Source organism: Thalia democratica, chromosome 1 (genome assembly GCF_965202585.1).
Source record: "Thalia democratica chromosome 1, ktThaDemo2.hap1.1, whole genome shotgun sequence".
In the NCBI taxonomy this organism is placed as follows: Eukaryota; Metazoa; Chordata; class Thaliacea; order Salpida; family Salpidae; genus Thalia; species Thalia democratica.
The window spans coordinates 115,359,256-115,379,472 of NC_139165.1; the positions used below are offsets into that span (position 1 = coordinate 115,359,256).

Below are 20,217 nucleotides of genomic sequence, written 5' to 3' on the forward strand. Positions count from 1 at the left end.
TTTTAAGTTCTAACAAACTTTTAATTTTAACTTTAATTTTTTTTTTAAAATAGCAAGAATATAGTTAAGTAATTTAATTTATATATTTTTTAAGCAGAAATTTTGTTAATTTAAAACTGTACTTTTCCATGTTAAAAATTTTTTAGTCTTCAAAATTATTTTCCTAATAAACTATTTGTTACAAGTTATTTCTTATTAAAAAATATATTATTATTGGAATAGCCAATTATATTTAAACTATTACTTTCAGATTTTTTTATAACAAGATAAACAAAATATCATCAATTCATGTCAAGTGAATGTAATATGGACCACATTGATGTTAAAAGAATAAAGCTTGATGAAAACCATCAACAATTAGCAAGTTTTGGTGCAACTTGTAGAAATTCAGTAGTTGATAGTTTTAAAAACAAATGCATGAAGTTTTTACAAAACAATTAGATGATAAAAGTGTACGAGCCAGGCATGGTAAAATTTTAAAGTCACTAATTATAGCTGTTTTATCTGTTTACACGTGTTCAAAGTTTTATAGTAAATTGAGAGAAACCTAGAGAAATAAAAGAAACTAAAGTGAAAAATAAGTGGTATGCGTGAGCGCGCTCGAGTTATTCTCTTTATTTTAAAACTTTTCAAAATGACACACGCTTAAAGCGGAAGAGAGAGAGAGAACTAAAAAAAGAAATTAGTGATTAAAACAAATGATACGCTTAAACTATTATCATATTTCTTCATAATAGTTTGTAAATTTTTTAAGTTATAGCTAACTTTCACCTCTTGTTTTACATTTTCTTAAATTTCATAGTTTCTTAATTATTTTTGTTGCTGTAACAACTTTATTAAAATATTAACTAATGATAATTTGAATTACCATGCTTATGTAAACAAACATTATTTAACACTAAATTTAAAAAATTATTCCGCTTATACAATTTATTACAAACTTATGTTACTAAAGTTTATGACATTAAAAGAATTCGCAAGTAAAAGTTTTAAATTAGTTAATATACTTTTTCTTTGAATATTAGTTGCTATAATATAAAGCAAAGATTCAAATTTAAAAGGAACTTTACTTTATTTCAAACAACTTTAATGTGTTTAATGAGTAAAACTAACTTAAGAGAAAAAATTAATTTTAGAGATAATTATCTATAACTTACTTTACTTAGCTTTAAGTTTTAATTTTTTTTTAATGTTTTTTTTGTACGTATAATAAGCCATTAAATAAACATTATTTTTAATTACTTATGTGCTTTAAAAATTATTTATTCAATTAAAGCTTCAAAGTTTGTAAAAAAAAGGCAAACTGGGAGATATTGTAAATAAAAATATTTTATAAACCTTCAACACAACAGTAAGTTATATTATTAACAGCTAAATACTCTAAATACTTTTCTGTTGTATAGATAACGAGCTTATTAAATATGTTTATTAATGAACAAGTGCACAAAATAAAAACATTTTACAAAAATATAACTTAAACTTTTTTTATTGTTATAATTGGGAGTTGTAGCAATTTTACAAAAACATTTTTAATTTGTTTAGTTTAATTTCTTGTTTAAGTTTAAATTTCAGGTATAAAACAAAAAAGCTGTTAAAAATTCACAAAAAAAAAAGGATTTGAGCCAAAACTAGTTTGTTAAAATTTTCTTTAAGGAACACAAAGGATTTATATGAAATTTCAAAATATAATACAAAATCTTAAAAAATACATGATAAAAACTACAAAAATAAGAATTTTCAAAGTTTAATAGACAAAAAAAACTTTAAGTCAAAACTTCTATTTTACAAAAACATATTTTAGTGAAATTTAACAGTTCAATCATCATTGCACTACAAAAATGTTACTACATTACTAGTTACTACAAAAATGCAAAAAATAAACTCTTGTTTTAAGAAATTTGTGCATTTTACATATAAAACTTTGTAAATATATATATTAAAGAATTTCGAATAAAAACATGATCAGCATAACTGAAAACAGTAGAAAGCCTAGACAATAACTCAAGTAAAAATATTTCAAACTTAAGTGAAGTTTCTCAATTTTTTCATAGATTTATATGAGAAGTATTTTGTCTTTTTAAGAAAAGAATGACTTTGTTAAAATTTGTGATTGTCATTTTCAATGAGCATAAGTATTATAAGCGCTTGCACAAAACTTGTAAAATATTTTTGACCTGTATTAAACAAATAATTATAAAATGTTTGAAATTATAGGAATATTAAAATTAGGTTAGATGCTCTGTCCATAAAATAATTTATTTTCGTCTAACACTCAATATTAAGAACAATTTTTTAATAGCACACATATGTATGTTGTGAAGGTAAATAAGAAAACCAGAAATATAACTACTTTTACAACGAGAATTTTTAGTAAAATATATGAAAGTTTTAAAACATTCTTTACTTAATTTAATTGGCGTTTAAAATAAAGCATTTATAATAATCTATACTTTTGATTGAAATGCAATTACAGAAAGTATGACAACTTACTGGAAGTAAAAATAATTATTTTAAAAGAAACATAAATATTTTAGTAACTTGAGTTTTGACTGAAATTTTTCAATAGTAAAGTAAAAACAAAATCAGACATTTATTAATTCTTGTTAGATACGTCCTCTTTAAAACAAAATTTAAGCTATTTAGTTTGTTGTTAATAAACACAATTGACTATACAACATGGATTTTGAGTGGTTTTACCTGTGCCGTTTAACTAAATGTGATATTTTCATACATCTCGTTGACTTCAAAATGAAAGTTGGGTTCTTCCACAAAAGGACCTATAAAAAAATTGAAAAATGTTATTTTTAAAAATTCAGTTATATGGATAAATAAAAACTATTTAAATCATTAGAGAATAAATAACATTTATTAATTTCACTGTTGTTAAATTTAACCAAAAACTGATTAGACTAAATCTTTAACTTAATGTTAGTAATTTTTGGTTATAAGAAAGTAGTAGTACATTTGTTGGCGTTTATAAGTAAATGAAGATGTTTATTTTTGAGTAAATAATTAAAAACTAATGTTATACCATATTTATTTAATAAAAGCTTAAATTAAAAAACTAGTTATACTTGCTTTGTCATCAAAACTAAGCTTACTTGAATTTGGCGTATAAGTCTTTCAGATTCTGTTTAAGTGTGTTTATTGCAGATCTAACCTGAAAAGGTTCGATCGTTATTTTTTTGAAGAAGAATATTAACATAATCTATTTGTCAAATAAAATGAACTAATAAATAAACAGTAAAAGTTTAGTCATGATTTATATTTAAGTTTAGCCATGCTTTAAATACTTTTTTATAATTTTAAGATTGTTTAGTCCCGACTTTTGTTATAAAATAATTTTCACTCTATTAATAACACCTTTGGTTAAAATAAAATTTAAAAATGTAGGTATATAATTATGACAACATTGTAACATATAATAAATTTATTGTTTTTACCAAAAAACATAACAATTAACCATTAAAAAATGGTAAAAAGCATAAGGTTTCTATGAATAAAACTACTTAAGAAGCTTGTAACATGTTATATACAAGGTGTGTACAACTTGTTAATGCCATAAGGGATCGAAACTATAAAAAAAAAACATTGGCTATATTTAAAAAGAGTTTGCTAGAACATACTTTCTTTAGAAAAAATTAATTATTTTTTGTTATATAAACTTTTTTATTAAATCCAGTCAACTGTAAAGTATGAAAATCTGTCTAAGTCAATTTTCTTGGCATTTCTAGAAAAAACTAAAAGTCTACCACCTCTTTTAACTTTAAAACAATTTACTTCAAACTTTCAGAAAGAGATCTTGATATTATTAAAAAACACTTGTCATAAAAAGATTTATTAAAATTCAAATTATAATATTTTATGAACTATATAAAAAATTAAGTTCCTTTTTTTTATTAAAAAGATTTTGTCAAATTAATAAGGAAAAAATAAAACTAAATGTTATAAACAGATTTCCCCCCCTCCCTATGGACTCAATTAACCAAATGATATAATTAATAAAATTACAAAACCAAGTTTTGCAAAATCAAAAAAAAAAACATCAAAAATTTCAAGTCTAAGTATAGTAATAACATAAAATAAATTTGTTACTAAACTATTAAATAGTGCTTAAAAATAGTATTTAATAAATTATGGAAACAATAATTGAAAAATATTAATGAGTTTTAAAGTAATAAAATAAAAAGGTATTTAGACATTGCATATAAATAATTGATTTCACAACATTAAATTTCATTTATAATTTTTTGCTTTAAAAACCAAAGTTTAAAATAAAAGTAAGAAATTTATAATACTACAGTACAAAGCATATTATGACCAAAGTTTTAAGTAAAGCTATTTGTTTATCTTATACTTGATGAAAAAAACAACCGATATCGTAGTTAATTGAGTATAAATAAAACTAAATCTTATTAACAAGTTATTTGCCTCCCTTCACCCCTATGACCCGATTAAACAATTTAGTTTACTAAATAAGTGAAAAGCATATTTTGTTTTGAACTCAAAAATGTTATTTAAATATTTGCAAAATCTGATTATAACCATTAAAAATTATAGTCCAAGTTTATGGAAAATATTGAAAATTGCATTGCTAACTGTTGAACAACAATACTTACAAGATTGTTAAAAAATATCAATTTTCAAAAAATAAGTGAAATAGGATTTTAGACTTTACATGATAAATGATTATTTGTGCAATATTAAACTCAAATTACAAATTATACTTTAAGAAGTAACTAAAAAAACATTTTTTATAAAAAACAGAAATGAAAATCTTAAATCTGCTTTAAAAACCTTTGCTTTAAAATATTCAGTAAAAAAAGCTAAGTTTTTCCAGAAAAAAAAATTGTGTAGTTGATTTCAAAGTATAAATACTCAAATTTGTATTTTAAATTACTATAAATTGTTACATATAAAAAAAGACCTTTTAAGTTATCAACTGATTTCCAAGATTTCAGATATCTCTATTTTTGGGTTGTTAAACATCTAAAGGTAGTTTATCTTCTGAGTCTGGTGAGTTTTAAAAATATAATATTTAGTCAGTAACTTAAAAATTATTAGTACATTAAACAAAATAGTTAAGTTTTTAGATACTTACCTAAACTATTAACTAAAACTTAAAGAGCTTAAAAAATCTAAAAATTTCTCAAGTATTTACTGCAAACAAGATACATGGTTATCAACCTTTGATAACAGGGATACCCTCAACTTATATGAGCATTTACATATAATTTATTTAAGTCAAAGATAAAACTACTACCAACTGACAATATATACATTAAAACAGCAAATTTATAAAATTAAGGCAATTAAATAATTTTAATTCAAGAAAAAGTTCTAATGACTCAACAAGTGTCAAAAATAACTTAAGTTAGCATGATATTCTCATCATTTTTTAACAAACATGAGTTTTCCTGCGTGTGTACAACTCATAAGACAAAAAAAAAGGTTTTTAAGTGATTGAATTAATAAAAAAAAACCAAAACATATTGGGTTTAAGAATAAAAATGCACTTTATTATACCTGTTAGCAACTCTTAATTTACAAAACTGGTTATAAAAACTTAAATTGTGTACTATAATTTTTAATAACACTATGTAGATCATACAGTAATTTAGAAGATTTTTATAAAATAAAATAGATCCAATAGCTTTACTAAATTAAAAATTAAAAAAAAAAAATTTTTAGTAATAACACTTAAAACATTAATTGTACTTGTTTATATAAAACAAAAGCTAAAACTAAATATAAAAACAACTAAAGGTTTATCATCATAACAAAAACGTATCATAATAAACTAAACTAGACAGTTTGAATATATGTAAGCACCATAGTTTAAATTGAGCTAAGAATACATGTACTTAAATTTTTGAAACTTGATTTAAATAGTTTTGTATAATTACTAGATTATTTAGTCACCATTTTGTTTTAAAAGTTTTTTTCACTCAATTAACCAAACCTCCAGTTGATACAAAATTAAAAATCAAAGTATACAATTATGATTACCTTATGGCATAAAAACTTTAGTATTTAGATTTAAACACATAACAACTAAACATTAAAAAATGGTTAAGAGCATAAGGCTTCTATAAATAAAACTTTTAAAGAAGCTTATTATATATTTAAAGTGAGTATAACTTGTAATGGTAAAGGACATCAAAATAATTAAAAAAAACATTGGCTGTATTTAAAAGTATTTACTAATATATATTTTCTCTATAAAAATAATATAATAGAAAAATTGAATAGTTTTTGAGAAATAATCTTTATTTGAAAAAAAAATCCATTTTAGCTCTATAGTATAAAATCTGTCAAAGCCAATTTCATAAAAAAATCATTGAAAAGCTACATCATACTCAAATTTTAAACCAATTTACTTCAAACTTTCAGGAAAAATTCTTGATATATAATACAAACCACATGTCAGAATAAAGTTAAAGACAAATAAAAATACATGGGATCAAAAATAAAAAATAGTTTTATTTTTTTGATTAATTAATAAAAAAAGTATGTTATATTATTAGGTAATAAATTAACTAAATGTAATAAACAAATCATTTACCCCCTCCCTTTGCCCTCAATAAACTATTTTATCTAATTAAAAAAATAACAAAACTAAGTTTATCCTATGAAGAAAACTTTGTTTTATACTAACAAAATTTAATTTAATTAAAAAAAAAACATCATAAAGTTCAAGTCTAAGTATAGTAATAAAATAAGTGTTTTACTTAATTGTTAAATAATAATATTCAATAAAAAATGAAAAAAAGATATTGAACAACAACAATGCATTTTAAATTACTAAAAGAAATAATAATTTTGAAGTTACATATAAATAATAGATTTTATGACATCAAATTTATAAAATTTATTATAAATGTAAAGTTTTAAATAAAAGATAAATATAAGATAATAAACACAATTTAAAACATATTATGACCAAAATTTTTAATAACTTTTTTATATGAATTTCCAAAAAACAAACAACCGGTATCTTAGTTTATTGAGTAAAAAATTAATCTAAATCTTATAAACAAGTGATTTGCCCCCCTCCAACCCTATAACCCTACTAAACCAATTTATCTACTTAATAAGTAAATAAAAGCAAATTTTATCTATGTTGCAAACTTTACATTGAACATAAAAACTCTATTTCATTATTTGCAAAATCTGATAATAACCATTTAAAAATTGAAGTCTAAGTTTATAGATAAAATTGATAAACCATTAACTAACAATAAGTGATATGTGAAATAGGATTTAATACTTTACATGATAAATGATTATTTGTGCAAAATTAAACTTTATTTACAAATTATTCTTTGAAAACTAACTAAAAAGTAATTTTTCATAAAAATTACTGGTGAAAATCTTAAAACTGCTTTAAAAGAACTTTGTTTAAAATATTGAGTAAAATCAGCTGAGTTTTTCCAGAAAAAAAAATGTGTAGTTGATTTAAAAGTAAAAATAATCAAATTTGTATATTAAATTATTAAAAATTATTACAGATAAAAACAACCTTTTAACTCATCAACTGATTCACATGATTTCAGATACCTTCTTTTTTAGGGGGTGGAACATCTAAAGGTGGTAAGTCTTCTGAGTCTGGTAAATTTGGTGTCAAAATTTCGACTGTTGTTACCTACAAAGATGCAAGTGCTTAAATGTTATGTTTATTGTGTTACTGAAGTATTATTAATACAATTCAGAAAAAAAAAGTCATTAGATACTTAGCTAAATTATATATTAAAACTTAAAAAGAACTTAAATTTTATTTAATTTCTCATGCAATTACTGCAACACAAGATACAGGGTTATTTAACCTTTGATAAACAGAAGAATACCTTTAACTATAATGAATATTTACTTATAATTTATATAAGTCAAAGATAAAACTAATACCAATTGACAATAAATACCATAAAACACCAAATTTATAAAATTAAAGCTATTCAAATAATTTGAATCTAAGAAAATTTAATACTAGCACGAGACTTAACAAATGTCAAAACTAACTTAAGATAGCATGAGATTCTCAACAGTTTTTAACAAGCATGATTTTCAGTAAGTGTGTACAATTCATAAGACAAAAAAAGGTTTAAACAGACTGAATTAATAAAAAAATAAGCAAAGCAGACTGGGTTAAGGAATAAAAAATTCTTTATTATACCTGTTAGCTACTCTTAATTTACAAAACTAGTTGTAAAAAACTTTTATTGTGCACTAATTTTTTTAATAAAACTATGCAGGATATATATTAGTTTACCTAATTATTATAAAAAAAAATCCCATGGCTTTACCACATTAAAAATTAAATATTTAAGTAGAATTCATCTAAATAACAAATAGTTTCATGGTTGTAAATTAAAGTATTAAGTTGTAATAAAATGAATTTAGAGTAATTGTATTTCTTAATTTTTTTTTTTATTTTACAAGTAAAAAATTATAATTTTATATTTACCTTTAGAAATTAAAGTACTTTGATATATAAATGTAAATATAAGTAGAATTGAAAAAAAAAATGTTTAGCTAATTACCAAAAGTTTTGTTTTTTTCATCAAAGTTGAGAAAAAAAAGTTCTAAAAGATGAAAAACCATAAATAAAAAAGTTTAAATAATCTGTACAATTATTTATATTTAATACTACTAAGTTTTTATTCAAATTTATTATCTTCATACAGGGTTGCAAATCGTTTTTGCAAAAAATTTTTCAGGTTTTCCAAATTTGTTCCAGGTTTTTAAAAGTACACATTTTTGGGTCTATTTTAAGTCTAAAAGTTAAGTTTAAGGTGAGAATCTGTTTTGAATAGTATAAAAACATTGAAAATATACTGTAAAGCTACTTTAAATTAAAAAAAAATGATGACAAATTTTTTTATATATATGACAGATTTTTTAAGTCAAGTCTAAATTTTGCTATTGAGCATGTGAAAGTTGTTAAAATTCCATGTTTTTCAGGTTATTTTTAGTGATTTTTGTTCAAAATTCCAGGTTTTTCAAGTTTTTTTTCAAAATTTCCCAAGTTCTAGGATTTTCATGAATTCCAGGTAAAGTGGCAAGTTGGCAGAAAACATAAATGTATAACATTTATTTTTCCAAATTTACTATTCCATCATTATTTACAACTAACAGTGAACAAATTATTTATGATTAATTTATTCATTAGATGACTAAAATTAACCTTATTTCAATAAAAAATATAAACTAACATTAAAGGCATTCATACTTATAAAAATAATTTGGTTTTTTATTAATAATTTAAATAATGTTTACAAAAGTTCTTTTTTCTTAAAGACTTGTTTTAACAACATTTTCATTCATACAAAGTTTAAAATCCTACTGCCGGGGATTTCCAATATTTTAGTTTTAGTTTTAACTAAAAGGCGGCGCTTGTTACCATGTCTGGCTCGAACTATAGTAGTACTGGAAAGAAAAAAGTTTTATCAAAGTAAAGTTTACATATTTTTTATTAAAATAAAAAATGTGTAAAAGTTGTTTTAAATATTTTTATTAAAAATAAAGTTTTAACTAAAATTTTCCCCATCTCTTATATTACTATGAAAAGTTTTTTACATTTTTAAGCTTTTAAAGTTTTAATAAAGATAATAAGTTCAAATTAAAACCATTTTATATTTTATTGGTTATGAAAAATGTTAAGTTTTTTATCAATACTGAATTTATATAATCATAAGTGAAAAAAATTTGCAACAACTTAATGGAGCCTGTCATTTTTAATTTACAAAAAATATATTTAAATTCAATTTTGGTTTAGATTTTATAATATTTTTTCTATAATTGTAGCAGAAACCTTTGTAACAGTATAAAAAGCAATTTTTTTTTCTTTATTTGCCAATCACTGGGTTTGTATCTTTGAATACTGTTCACTTTAGAGATTTTTCAAAGCACTTCTTAGGACCCCTTTTAACACAAGGCCACACAAATTTGATTGAAACAAAATTATTATATAAAAACTAGTAACACAAACTATTATTATTAGTATTAATGTCAAAAAATATTTATACAGGTTTACCACTAGGATACTCTGGATTACTCAGACAGTTTTTTTATTTTTTGAAAATATCAGGGTGATTCAATATAACTCAGAATAATTTAAATTGATTTTAAAGTCAGGCTAACTCAAGTGAGGTATTTTCTTATTGATAAAACTGAGAATTGTTTTAAAATATTTTAAAAATAATTGGCAATTTTTCAGACTTTAAATGAGATTTAGTTGAATTATTAGATTTTTTTTTTACCTAAATTTATTGAAGAAATAGTTTTTTCGTGAATTTTTAAAGTTTTTCATTCTTTTTTAGGATTTTAAAAATTTCAGGATGACTCAATCAAATGAATGTTCACTTTAAAACAGTTTTTTGACTAAAACAGTAGAATCCCTGTTTATAATAATATGTATTTACAACAAAAAAGACCTTTTGTTCATTTATTTATATAAAGTTTATTTACTTTGACTATATTCAGCTAATGTTGCATAGTAAAAAAACACTGTTACAAAAATTTAACTATAAAACTTATGTTTTTATAAAAATATATTTATACAATTATGTTGAATTACTGAAGATTAAACACTTTAGCATATTTTAATTATAAAGAATTATAATATTTTTTAAATTGTAATGTTTTATTTCATAATGTTTGAAAAACATTAGTCTCAATCTTCAATCCACAAGGATCAATCAGGATGTCCACAAAACATGGAAAACTTTAAACAAAACCTAAATTAGAGAAATATTTGAAACAAAATTTCAATAATATGGAAATCTAACTAAAAATCATTAAAAATCTGGAGTTTCAAAACATTTTTACATTTTAAGTACTTAGATTTTGGTTAGACTCAAAACCTATAATATAAAATATGATTTCATATCATTATCAATTTCTTTTATTTAAAAACACATTGTAAGTAGCTTAACAGTTCCTTATCTTAGTTGAAAACTACTGCACACAATTTTTAATTTTTAACTAAAAATAAACTAAAAAACAAATATTATAAAAAACAGTGGCCACCCGGTTAAGTTTTTGAAAGGGTTTATTCTTGCTTAATTCTAATTTTTAATTAACCTTAAAGTAATCAGAAACAACTTTTTGAAAAATATCCCCTGGTAAAATGTTGTTTGACGAATACTCAAAACATAAAATTTCAACGCTTAAATACACAAATGTATTAATGACGAGTATTTTTAAAACCAGTGGCCATCCTGGAGAGTTTTTAAGCAGATTTATTCTTGTTTAATTCTACTTTTCAATTAAAATTGAAGTAATTAAAAATAAGTTATATTTTTTTAAGAATATTAGTTTAGTTATTATTTTCCCTTGTTACATTTTGATTGGCGAATACTCAAAAGGTGAAATTTCAAAGTCTAAAAACAAAAATGTATAAATTATTTAGCTGGAAGTTCAAAGCAAGCAATAAAAATACACAATCTAATCATGTGAGCCTTATAGTTAATCAATTTGTTTGGGCATTACTGCTAACAAAAACCATCCAAAATCGATTTATAATTTTTTTTTCATTTACAAGGATAAATCATGTTTACCACAAAACTTGGAGTCTTGTAAAAATCTTGAATTTTTGAAATTTTGAACAAACCATGAAATTAAAAAAATTATTACGAAAATCATAAAAGTCCTTGAACTTTAAACAGACATATTCAAAACCAAAATTTTTATTTGAAACAAAAATCTATCAAAAAGATTAAAAAACTTGTCATTACCAACTCAAAGTAGCTTAACAGTGTTTTTCTAATTTTGAATACATTTTCACACAGGTTTTAACCTTAAACTTAATTTTAAACTAGAAATAAACCCATAGACGAGTATTTTTAAAAACCTGGAAGAAACTTCTTAAAAACCAGTGGCTACCCTGATGATTTTTTTAAGAAGGTTCATTCATGTTTAGCTCCACAAATTTATTAACATTTAAGTAATTAAAAACAACTTCTACCTTTTTAACAAAAAAAAACCTTGATGACATGTTGTTTTGAGCTAGTCAAAGGTAAAATCTCAGCACTTAATACCACAAATGTATAAACTATCAATCTGGAAGTTCAAAGCAAGCAACGAAGATACACAATCCAATCATGTGACCCTTGCCTGTAAATCAAGATGTTTTTAAATTAAAGCAAAAATTAAATTAAAAGTCAATCCATGATACTTTAGTTATTGGTAAAAAGAATCAAAGCAAAAGTCATATTAGTTTTTTAAGGTGCCTAATTAAATTGAAAACTATTGATTTGAAAAATCAAACTAAAATATCAAATTAATTAGTTTTTGAAAAAGGTAATATAAGAAACTGTTTAATTTTTAAATTTGTAAATCCTAAAATCCCACATGTTTTACTATTATATATTTGACTATACTTAGCAATTTTATGTCAATAATAACCTATCTAATATATAATAATAGCCTAATAGAACTATCTGTTGTTCCTAAACAATGGAAAACATCTTTTATTATTCCTGTGCACAAGAAAGGTAATATACACGATGCATTAAATTACAGACCAATATCTCTAACAAGTGGCTTTTCAAGAATTTATTAACATATTGTATCTGTAAAAATTCTCAATCACCTCTTTGATAACAAATTATTAACTAACAAACAGTTTGGTTTTGTTCCAAACCGCTCATCAACCATTCAACTGTTAACATGCTTACATTCTTGGTTAGTTCCTTATCTCAAAAATGAATTTACTAAAGTAGTTTATACGGATATTCAAAAAGCCTTTGATTCAGTATCACACAAAAGATTATTAAAAATTTTAAATCAGTATGGGCTGCATGAAAGCTTAATTGATTGGTTTGATAACTTTTTAAATAATAGATCACAAAGAGTACTCATCAATAATACGCTTTCTGACTCTTTAACAATCTACAGTGGAGTACCACAAGGTGGTGTAGTTGGTCCCCTTCTCTTTTTAATTTATATTAATGATATTTGTTCAAACATTGATATTAAAAGTGAGTTAAGCTTATTTGCAGATGATGCCAAAATCTTTAGTCAGTCAAATACTTCATTACAACTATCTTTAGATAATATTTACATATGGTTAAAAACAAGAAAACTAAACTTAAATCCTAGCAAATGTAAAATTCTAACCATTAACAAAAAAGAATCTTCTCCAACTGACCTCTTAATCAATAACATCAAGTTACCAGAAATTAAAGTTTTTAAAGATTTAGGAATTTATATTTCCAAAGATTTGAAATGGAATGAACATATCAACTATTTATATAAGATTGCAAAAACTACATGTTATCAAATATTGAAAAGTTTTAAAACTAATTCTGCTTCAATTCTGACAAAACTATTTAAAACATACGTTCGCCCTAAACTTGAGTTTAGTACCCAAATTTGGTCACCCCATTTAAAAAAGGATATTAACAAAATTGAATCTGTGCAAAGGAGTTTTACCCGTCATATTTGTAATCGTTGCAACATATCTTACACGTCATATAATGATAGAATGATTAAATTTGGATTGAAATCACTGGAATATAGAAGATGGGAATTTGATTTATTAATTCTTTACAAAATTATCAATGGCAAATATAAAAGTTTTTTTGACCAGTTTTTTAATTTTTCCCAAAATAAATATCAACTAAGAGGAAATAATTTGAAAATAAAATGTAAACATGATTTTCAAAACAGTCAGTGGCAAGGCGCATTTTTTCACAGAGCAAAAGCTATGTGGAACAGACTACCTCAGGATATAGTATCTTGTGAGAGGGTAGAACAATTTCGTTTAAAGCTAAAAAGATTTGACTTAAATACGATAAATACCAGTAAAATTAACTAATTTTCCACTGTAACAAAAGGAAAAATATTCGTTTCCCTACGCCTCCCCCCTACAAACTATTAGTTTACTTATATATTTTGTAGTTATGAATATTGTTTTATAAGCCATGATTTTAGACAAACTTCTTTACTGTGTGTACTAAGTAATATATAAATTTGAATTTTTTGAACTGAATTTTCAATTTAGTTCATTTGTTTATCATATTGTGTTTAACTTTGTGTTTCCATTTAAATTATGTTTGTATATATATATATGTATAATTTATCTTAAAGTTTTGAATATAAGTTTATTTTCTTTTTTTCTTTTTGTGTGTCCTGTTTAAGTGGCTCAGGTTTTGATGGCTGAGTCCAACATTGCACAATAAACAATATAATAATAATAATAATAAATAAAAAATATTTCTGATATAAATTTAATTAGAAACACATTCAGAGCACCATTTAAGTCATTATATAAGTTTTTTTTTTCTTACGTTTAATTTTTATTAAAATAGAAAAATATGTGTTTCAAAAAACTGGAAAAATATTTATAAATAATTGTTATTTTTGTATGCAGTTAGAAAGTAAAAAACATGTTGTCACAGTTCTTATTAGTCAGTTTGTTGCAGTTTTTGTCATCAATGTACAATTTAATTTTAAAACAAAAATTTATTTATCATATTGTTTATTAAAAAATTCAAAAAATCTCCAAAAATTTGATCTAACAACCTGGTCCACCAAAAACCTTCGAGTTATTGAATCGTATATACGCATTCAAAATAAATCATATAAATATCACAACATTCAAGAACTCTTCAGTTATTCGATTGGAAATTAAAAAAAAAACTACTCAACCCAGTAAATGCCATTAGAAAGATAAAGGTGTCAAAAAACTAACTTAAGCTCCTTTTCAACATTTTAATAATAAGCATGTAAACTCTTAAGTTAAGTTAAGTAACTCATTGAAAAATACAAAAATTTTAATTAACTTTAAAACTATTGAAGTTCTCTCATCTTGCAAAGAATATGTTTAGTTTTGTATAAAAAATAGGAAAATAGATGTGTTTAGTGGAACAACGTTTTTGAAAATGTTTTTAGTATGCTTATATCTATACTTTGTTTGTTTTTTTTAGAAGGTTTAAAATGTTTACAAAAAGTTTCTGAATGATTCAAATAACAAAAAAAGCCTTAGTGACTAAAAAAAAAAAACTTTTATATAAAGCAGCCCTATACTAAATTACACATTATTCAAAAACTTCTGCTGCTTTATAAGATATTTTTTTCATTCAAGTGCTAAAAAACTACTGTTGCTAGTTACAGGGTTACTTTGTTGCCATACAGCATGACGCAGGTTAGCTAACCTTTCTTGTAAGTTTTAATTAGTTTAAAAATTCTGTTTCTACGATTACTATTCATATTTAGAAACCTTTTGTCTCTTAAGCAGGATTAAGAGTAGTTTATGTCAAGTTTTATGCTTAATAATATTTTAAAGTTTTTATTAAGCCAGGGTGATTCAGACGAACTGGTTGTAAGTCAGGCTCTATTTTCATGTATTCAAAGAATGACGTTTTTATAATAAATCTTATTACAGTAAGCAGTGCCACTCTTTCTTTTTATTTGGTCTACAATTTAATTCTATTAATTTGAATATTTTATAAATACAAGTAACTATTTCATTGTTTATTTAGTTTTAAGCATTTAATGAAAACCCTACTGATTTTTCTGATTGAATCTAGTTATAAAGAAGAAAACTTACAAAAAGTAAATAACATCATCTTTAGATAAACTTAAGTGCCTAAATAATAGAAATCGTACTTCATCAAGTTATTTATTAGAAAATTAAATTTTAGCTTAGTTGTTGATGTAGCATTTACACTAAAAAACAGTTTACCCCTACCAACTAATTACTTAAAATTAGAAAAAATATATTTGACTGAAATTATGTAAAAGAAGTGTTTAATGCGATTGTGTTGACTGCAGTTTTTTTTTTATTTTTCAGTTTTATTTTAATCTTGGTTAAAATTATAAACTTAAGAAAACTAACTTTATTGGCACTCATTAAGCTTTAAATGTTTTTTTAGTAAGAACAATAAATTATTTTAAAATGCTATTAGAATAAAATATGTTGTTATGCATCCGGAAATTATAAAACTTAAATTTATATGCATAAAATTTTAATATCAGGGTTGTCACACACTCAAAATAATTAAGTATTTTTGTATATAATTCGGCCTAACCCAAGATGATTTTTTATAATAGATATTCATAATAGTTTACAAAGAGTATTCAAACATTCAGGATAACTAAATAAATAAATACCAAAGGTAAATAAATAAAGAAAATCTACGCATGACTCGGAACTATTTAGGTTTTCTAAAATGAACTCAATCTAGTTTTAATCTGAGGCAAGTAATTTAGACATAAGTTTAGGGTTATTATAATCATGTAAAATATTCTATATAAAGTTTAAAAAACAAACTAAAACTATTTGATTCTTTTTACTTCTTGTGAAATTGTAGTGGTTAGTTTAAATGTAACAAATATACAAATAGTTTTAAATACACTTCTTAGTTTGATTTAGGATCATTTGGTTTTTTTTTCAAAACTCAGGTTGGTTAGCTTTATAAAATATAGTTTTAGTTACTTTTAGTGTTTTTTCTTAATTTCAATTTTGTTATTGGTTCAATATATTTATTTTATTACTATACTACTATTCTATTAATATAAGTTTTATTTCTTTATTTTCATTCTTATATCCCTTACTGCCTTAACACCATTAAACATTTTAGTGGTTTTTATTTAATCAATATTAAGGTTTTAAAACGATATTCATTATTTTTAGTAACAGGTATCTTGAATTACAAAATAAAAGTATTAGCTCAATTTAAAAAACTATTATCAATTTTTTAGTTTGTTTGAATGTTTTGTTACTTTTATGGTTTAATTAAGCATTTTAAAACCATAGAAAAAGTTACACATTACAAGTTCATGTTTACTAAAAAAGTTTTTTTTAATTTAAGTGGTTTTGTAATAAATAAAAGTTTGATAGTATTTTTATATCCTAATTTCTCAAGTGCTAAAAAAGTTTGATTATTCATTTTAATTCTTTTTAATATAAAAAAAGCAACAATTTAGTTAAGCTTTTAAATTTATAAATATTATTTTTAAATAGAAATTATTTTTAATTTAAAACTGAAATTTTAATAGTTAAAACTTAATTAGTCTTCAACGTTATTATATAATTTAATAATATAAAAAAAAGTTTTTTTAACATTTAAAATAGTTAATCATATTCAAAATATTATTTTCAGAATATTTTATAACGAGTTAAACAAAGTATCATACATTCATGTCAGACGAAAGTGATATGAAACACATTGATGTTAAAAGAATAAAACTTGAAGATAACCATGAAAAATTAACAAGTTTTGGTGCAACTAGTAGAAATTCAGTAGTAGATCGTTTTAAAAACAAATGCATAAAGTTTTTTACAAAACAATTGGATGATAAAAGTGTACGAGCTTACAATAATTTTAACAAAACTGGTAAGATAATTTAAAAAATATTTTAGATGATCTTTTTTATATTTATTTTAAAAAAATTTTATTTTTTAGTTATAGCATAATTTTAATGCTTAGAAAAAGTAAAAATTTTGAAAAAAAAAGACTTTGTATTATATTAGACGTTATTGAAAAGTTTTTTAGAAGTTTTGAAAACTGTAAACTATAATAAATAAATTTGAATAAACATAAATAAAACTAAATAAATTAAGAGTATATTAGTACTGAGTGACGTTTTTTAACATTAGTAATGACTTTTATATAAAATAAAATTAATTATAAAAATCTATAAAAAGCTTTATTTATAGTCATTTTATTTATATGTTTGCAATTCAAACTGATTGTCTGGAATGTTTTAACAGTAAAACTAATCAGTAATCCGAAAAATCAAAAAAAAAATTACCCATCGTTTTTCAGTGTATTATAATCAAGTATTCAGAAAATAGTTCTGTTATTAAGAAAACCAAATGTAAAAATTGAGAAAAATATGACCCAAAAACAAAAACACATCTATAAAATGTTTTTTTTTTCAATTAAAAAACAACTTTATTTTTATGTACTATAGTAATGTTTATTAGTTACTAAACATTTTAAAAAGACTGCTTAAACTGTAGGATAAGAAGTACTTTTAACCGAAAAGTCTCTTTCTGCATTTTAATTTTGCATTTATCTAAGGATTTTATTAAACTACCTCTATTCTAAAATGTTTGATTTAAATAACTAATACTGTATTATTTTATTATTTTTCAACAATAATTACAAAAATTTTATTGCATTAATAGCAGCATTATGTAATAAAACATTTATGTTATTATCAGTAACGTAGATTTCTAGTTCTAAGAATATGTCAATCATTCTAAGCAATTATACAAATATGATATTTATATATATTTAATTTTTTAGATATACCAAATATGAAAGAATATAAAATCGTTTTAGCTTTAAAAATAAAAAATCTTCTGTAAAAAGATGATACAATCATAAAGATCAGCTAAATCGTTCAAGAGAAATTAACTATTAAAGATGTTGTCGCATTTTATTGTTTAGCTAAACGTTACAACCTAGCTGCTATTTTCAAGTCATCCTTGCTTTATATAGAACGTTGTTTTCAAATGGTTGTTGCAAATAAAAGCTTTTTACACTTAGAATTAATCTTGTTGCAAAAATACTTGACAGTTCTGAATTAAATATTAACTCAGAAGTTGAAATATTCAATGCAATAATTCGTTGGTTGAAACACAACAGTGAAGAACGTATCCAATATGCAAAACAGCTGTTACTAAAGGTACGATTTAGTTTATTATCAGATGATGCATTAAAACATTTACAAGATTGTAGTTTATTGCGTACCGAAAACATTGAATGTAGCAAAATATTAAAAGAAGTATCACTAAACCAGATAACTTTCTATCCGGCGAACTCAGATAAATGTTACACTAGTAGATATTGTAGCCAAAGTAAATTTAATATCCTATTTTTTGGTGGTAGAAATGATCAGAAAATTGTTGTAAAAAATGTATATCGAGTTGATAGAAGCACACTTAAACATGTAAAAGATTTGTCTTTAATGAAAACAGCGAGAAGGATTTCCAAAGCTGTTTGTTTAAAAGGAGAAGTTTACGAGTTTGGTGGTCTTAACAATGCAGATGGTTTGTTAATGTGTGTAGAAAAATACTCGTCTTCTACTAATAAATGGAGTAAAGTCACTCACATGTATTATAATCGTGAATGGTTTTGTATTTGTGCATTTATTGATAAATTATATGTTTTCGGAGGTTATTTGCGTCCAAACCATGAAACAACTAACACTTGTTTAGAATTTGATACAATAGAAAAAAACTGGAAGAAAGTTTGTGAAATGGTTGAAGGAAGAACATGTGCAGCTTGTACAGTATTTCAAGGAAATGTTGTCGTTTCTGGTGGTATGGATAGTTATGGAGATGATTCAAACACAGTAGAATTATATGATGTATTTGCTAACAAATGGTCATCAATGCCTAGTATGATAAGTGTTCAGTATAGTCATAGTTTAGTTACTGTAAGAGACAAACTGTATGTTATTGGATATGACCTCGAAGGTTATGACAGCGTATGTAGAAAGTTTGTTGCTTTTAAGATACCGGTTTCTTGTGTTTTAAACAAAGCTATTTCCATTGGAAACAAAATAATGATCACGCAACACAATAGTTCTATAATGATTTTTTATGATGTTGATAAAGATAAATGGTCTAAAGAAACATGTGAAATAACAAAAGATCTTCAAGATTTCTCTTGTGTTAAATTACCTAATAATTAAATTTCTGATAAATTTAATCCACAATCATAAGGACAATATCTTCAAATAGCCTAGTATATGTTTTTAACTATTTAGTGTATGTATAGGTTTACTAATAAAGTTACATTATGTTTACCAACTGAGTTTTGTATTTTATATCTTTTGATATTTTTTTAGTTATTTTAAGTCCTCTCTTTTAAAACAAACTACATCGTTTGAAATACGTTAAACTAAATTTTATATGCTTATATTAAAATTCTTAACCTGTATAAAACTTAAATACTTCAATGTTATAGAATCAAATATCAATCAAATGTTTGTAAAACTTTAGCCAAAAGTATAGGAGATGCTTGTGAGAGAAGGTTCGATTTCAATAGCATCAACTTAAACCTTAATTACAACAAATCTCTATTAGTCACAACAGCTGTTGATCTACTATTTCGACTTTCCGCTTTAGCATTTTACATTAAAAACAATGTTAAAGATTAGCCAAATTTATATTTTAAAAAGCATATTTGTTTTAAGGGTGATCAATGTGTTGGTTTTCCTATATTACCTCAAAATAAAACTAAAACCACAATCCTC

General features: G+C 23.1%; 1 protein-coding gene across 1 annotated transcript; it reads left to right on the forward strand.

Annotated features, from left to right (window-relative positions):
* Nucleotides 1–18,924: 18,924 nt before the first annotated feature.
* Nucleotides 18,925–19,653, forward strand: LOC145842581 (alpha-scruin-like). The gene has a single exon (XM_082950050.1). The coding sequence runs from the start codon at nucleotides 18,925–18,927 to the stop codon at nucleotides 19,651–19,653; it is 729 nt and encodes a 242-aa protein (XP_082806176.1).
* The last annotated feature ends 564 nt before the right edge of the window (nucleotides 19,654–20,217 follow it).

Coding starts and splice junctions, on each gene's coding strand:
- LOC145842581 (XM_082950050.1), top strand. CDS start 18,925: ATGAAAACAGCGAGAAGGATTTCCAAAGCTGTTTGTTTAAAAGGAGAA.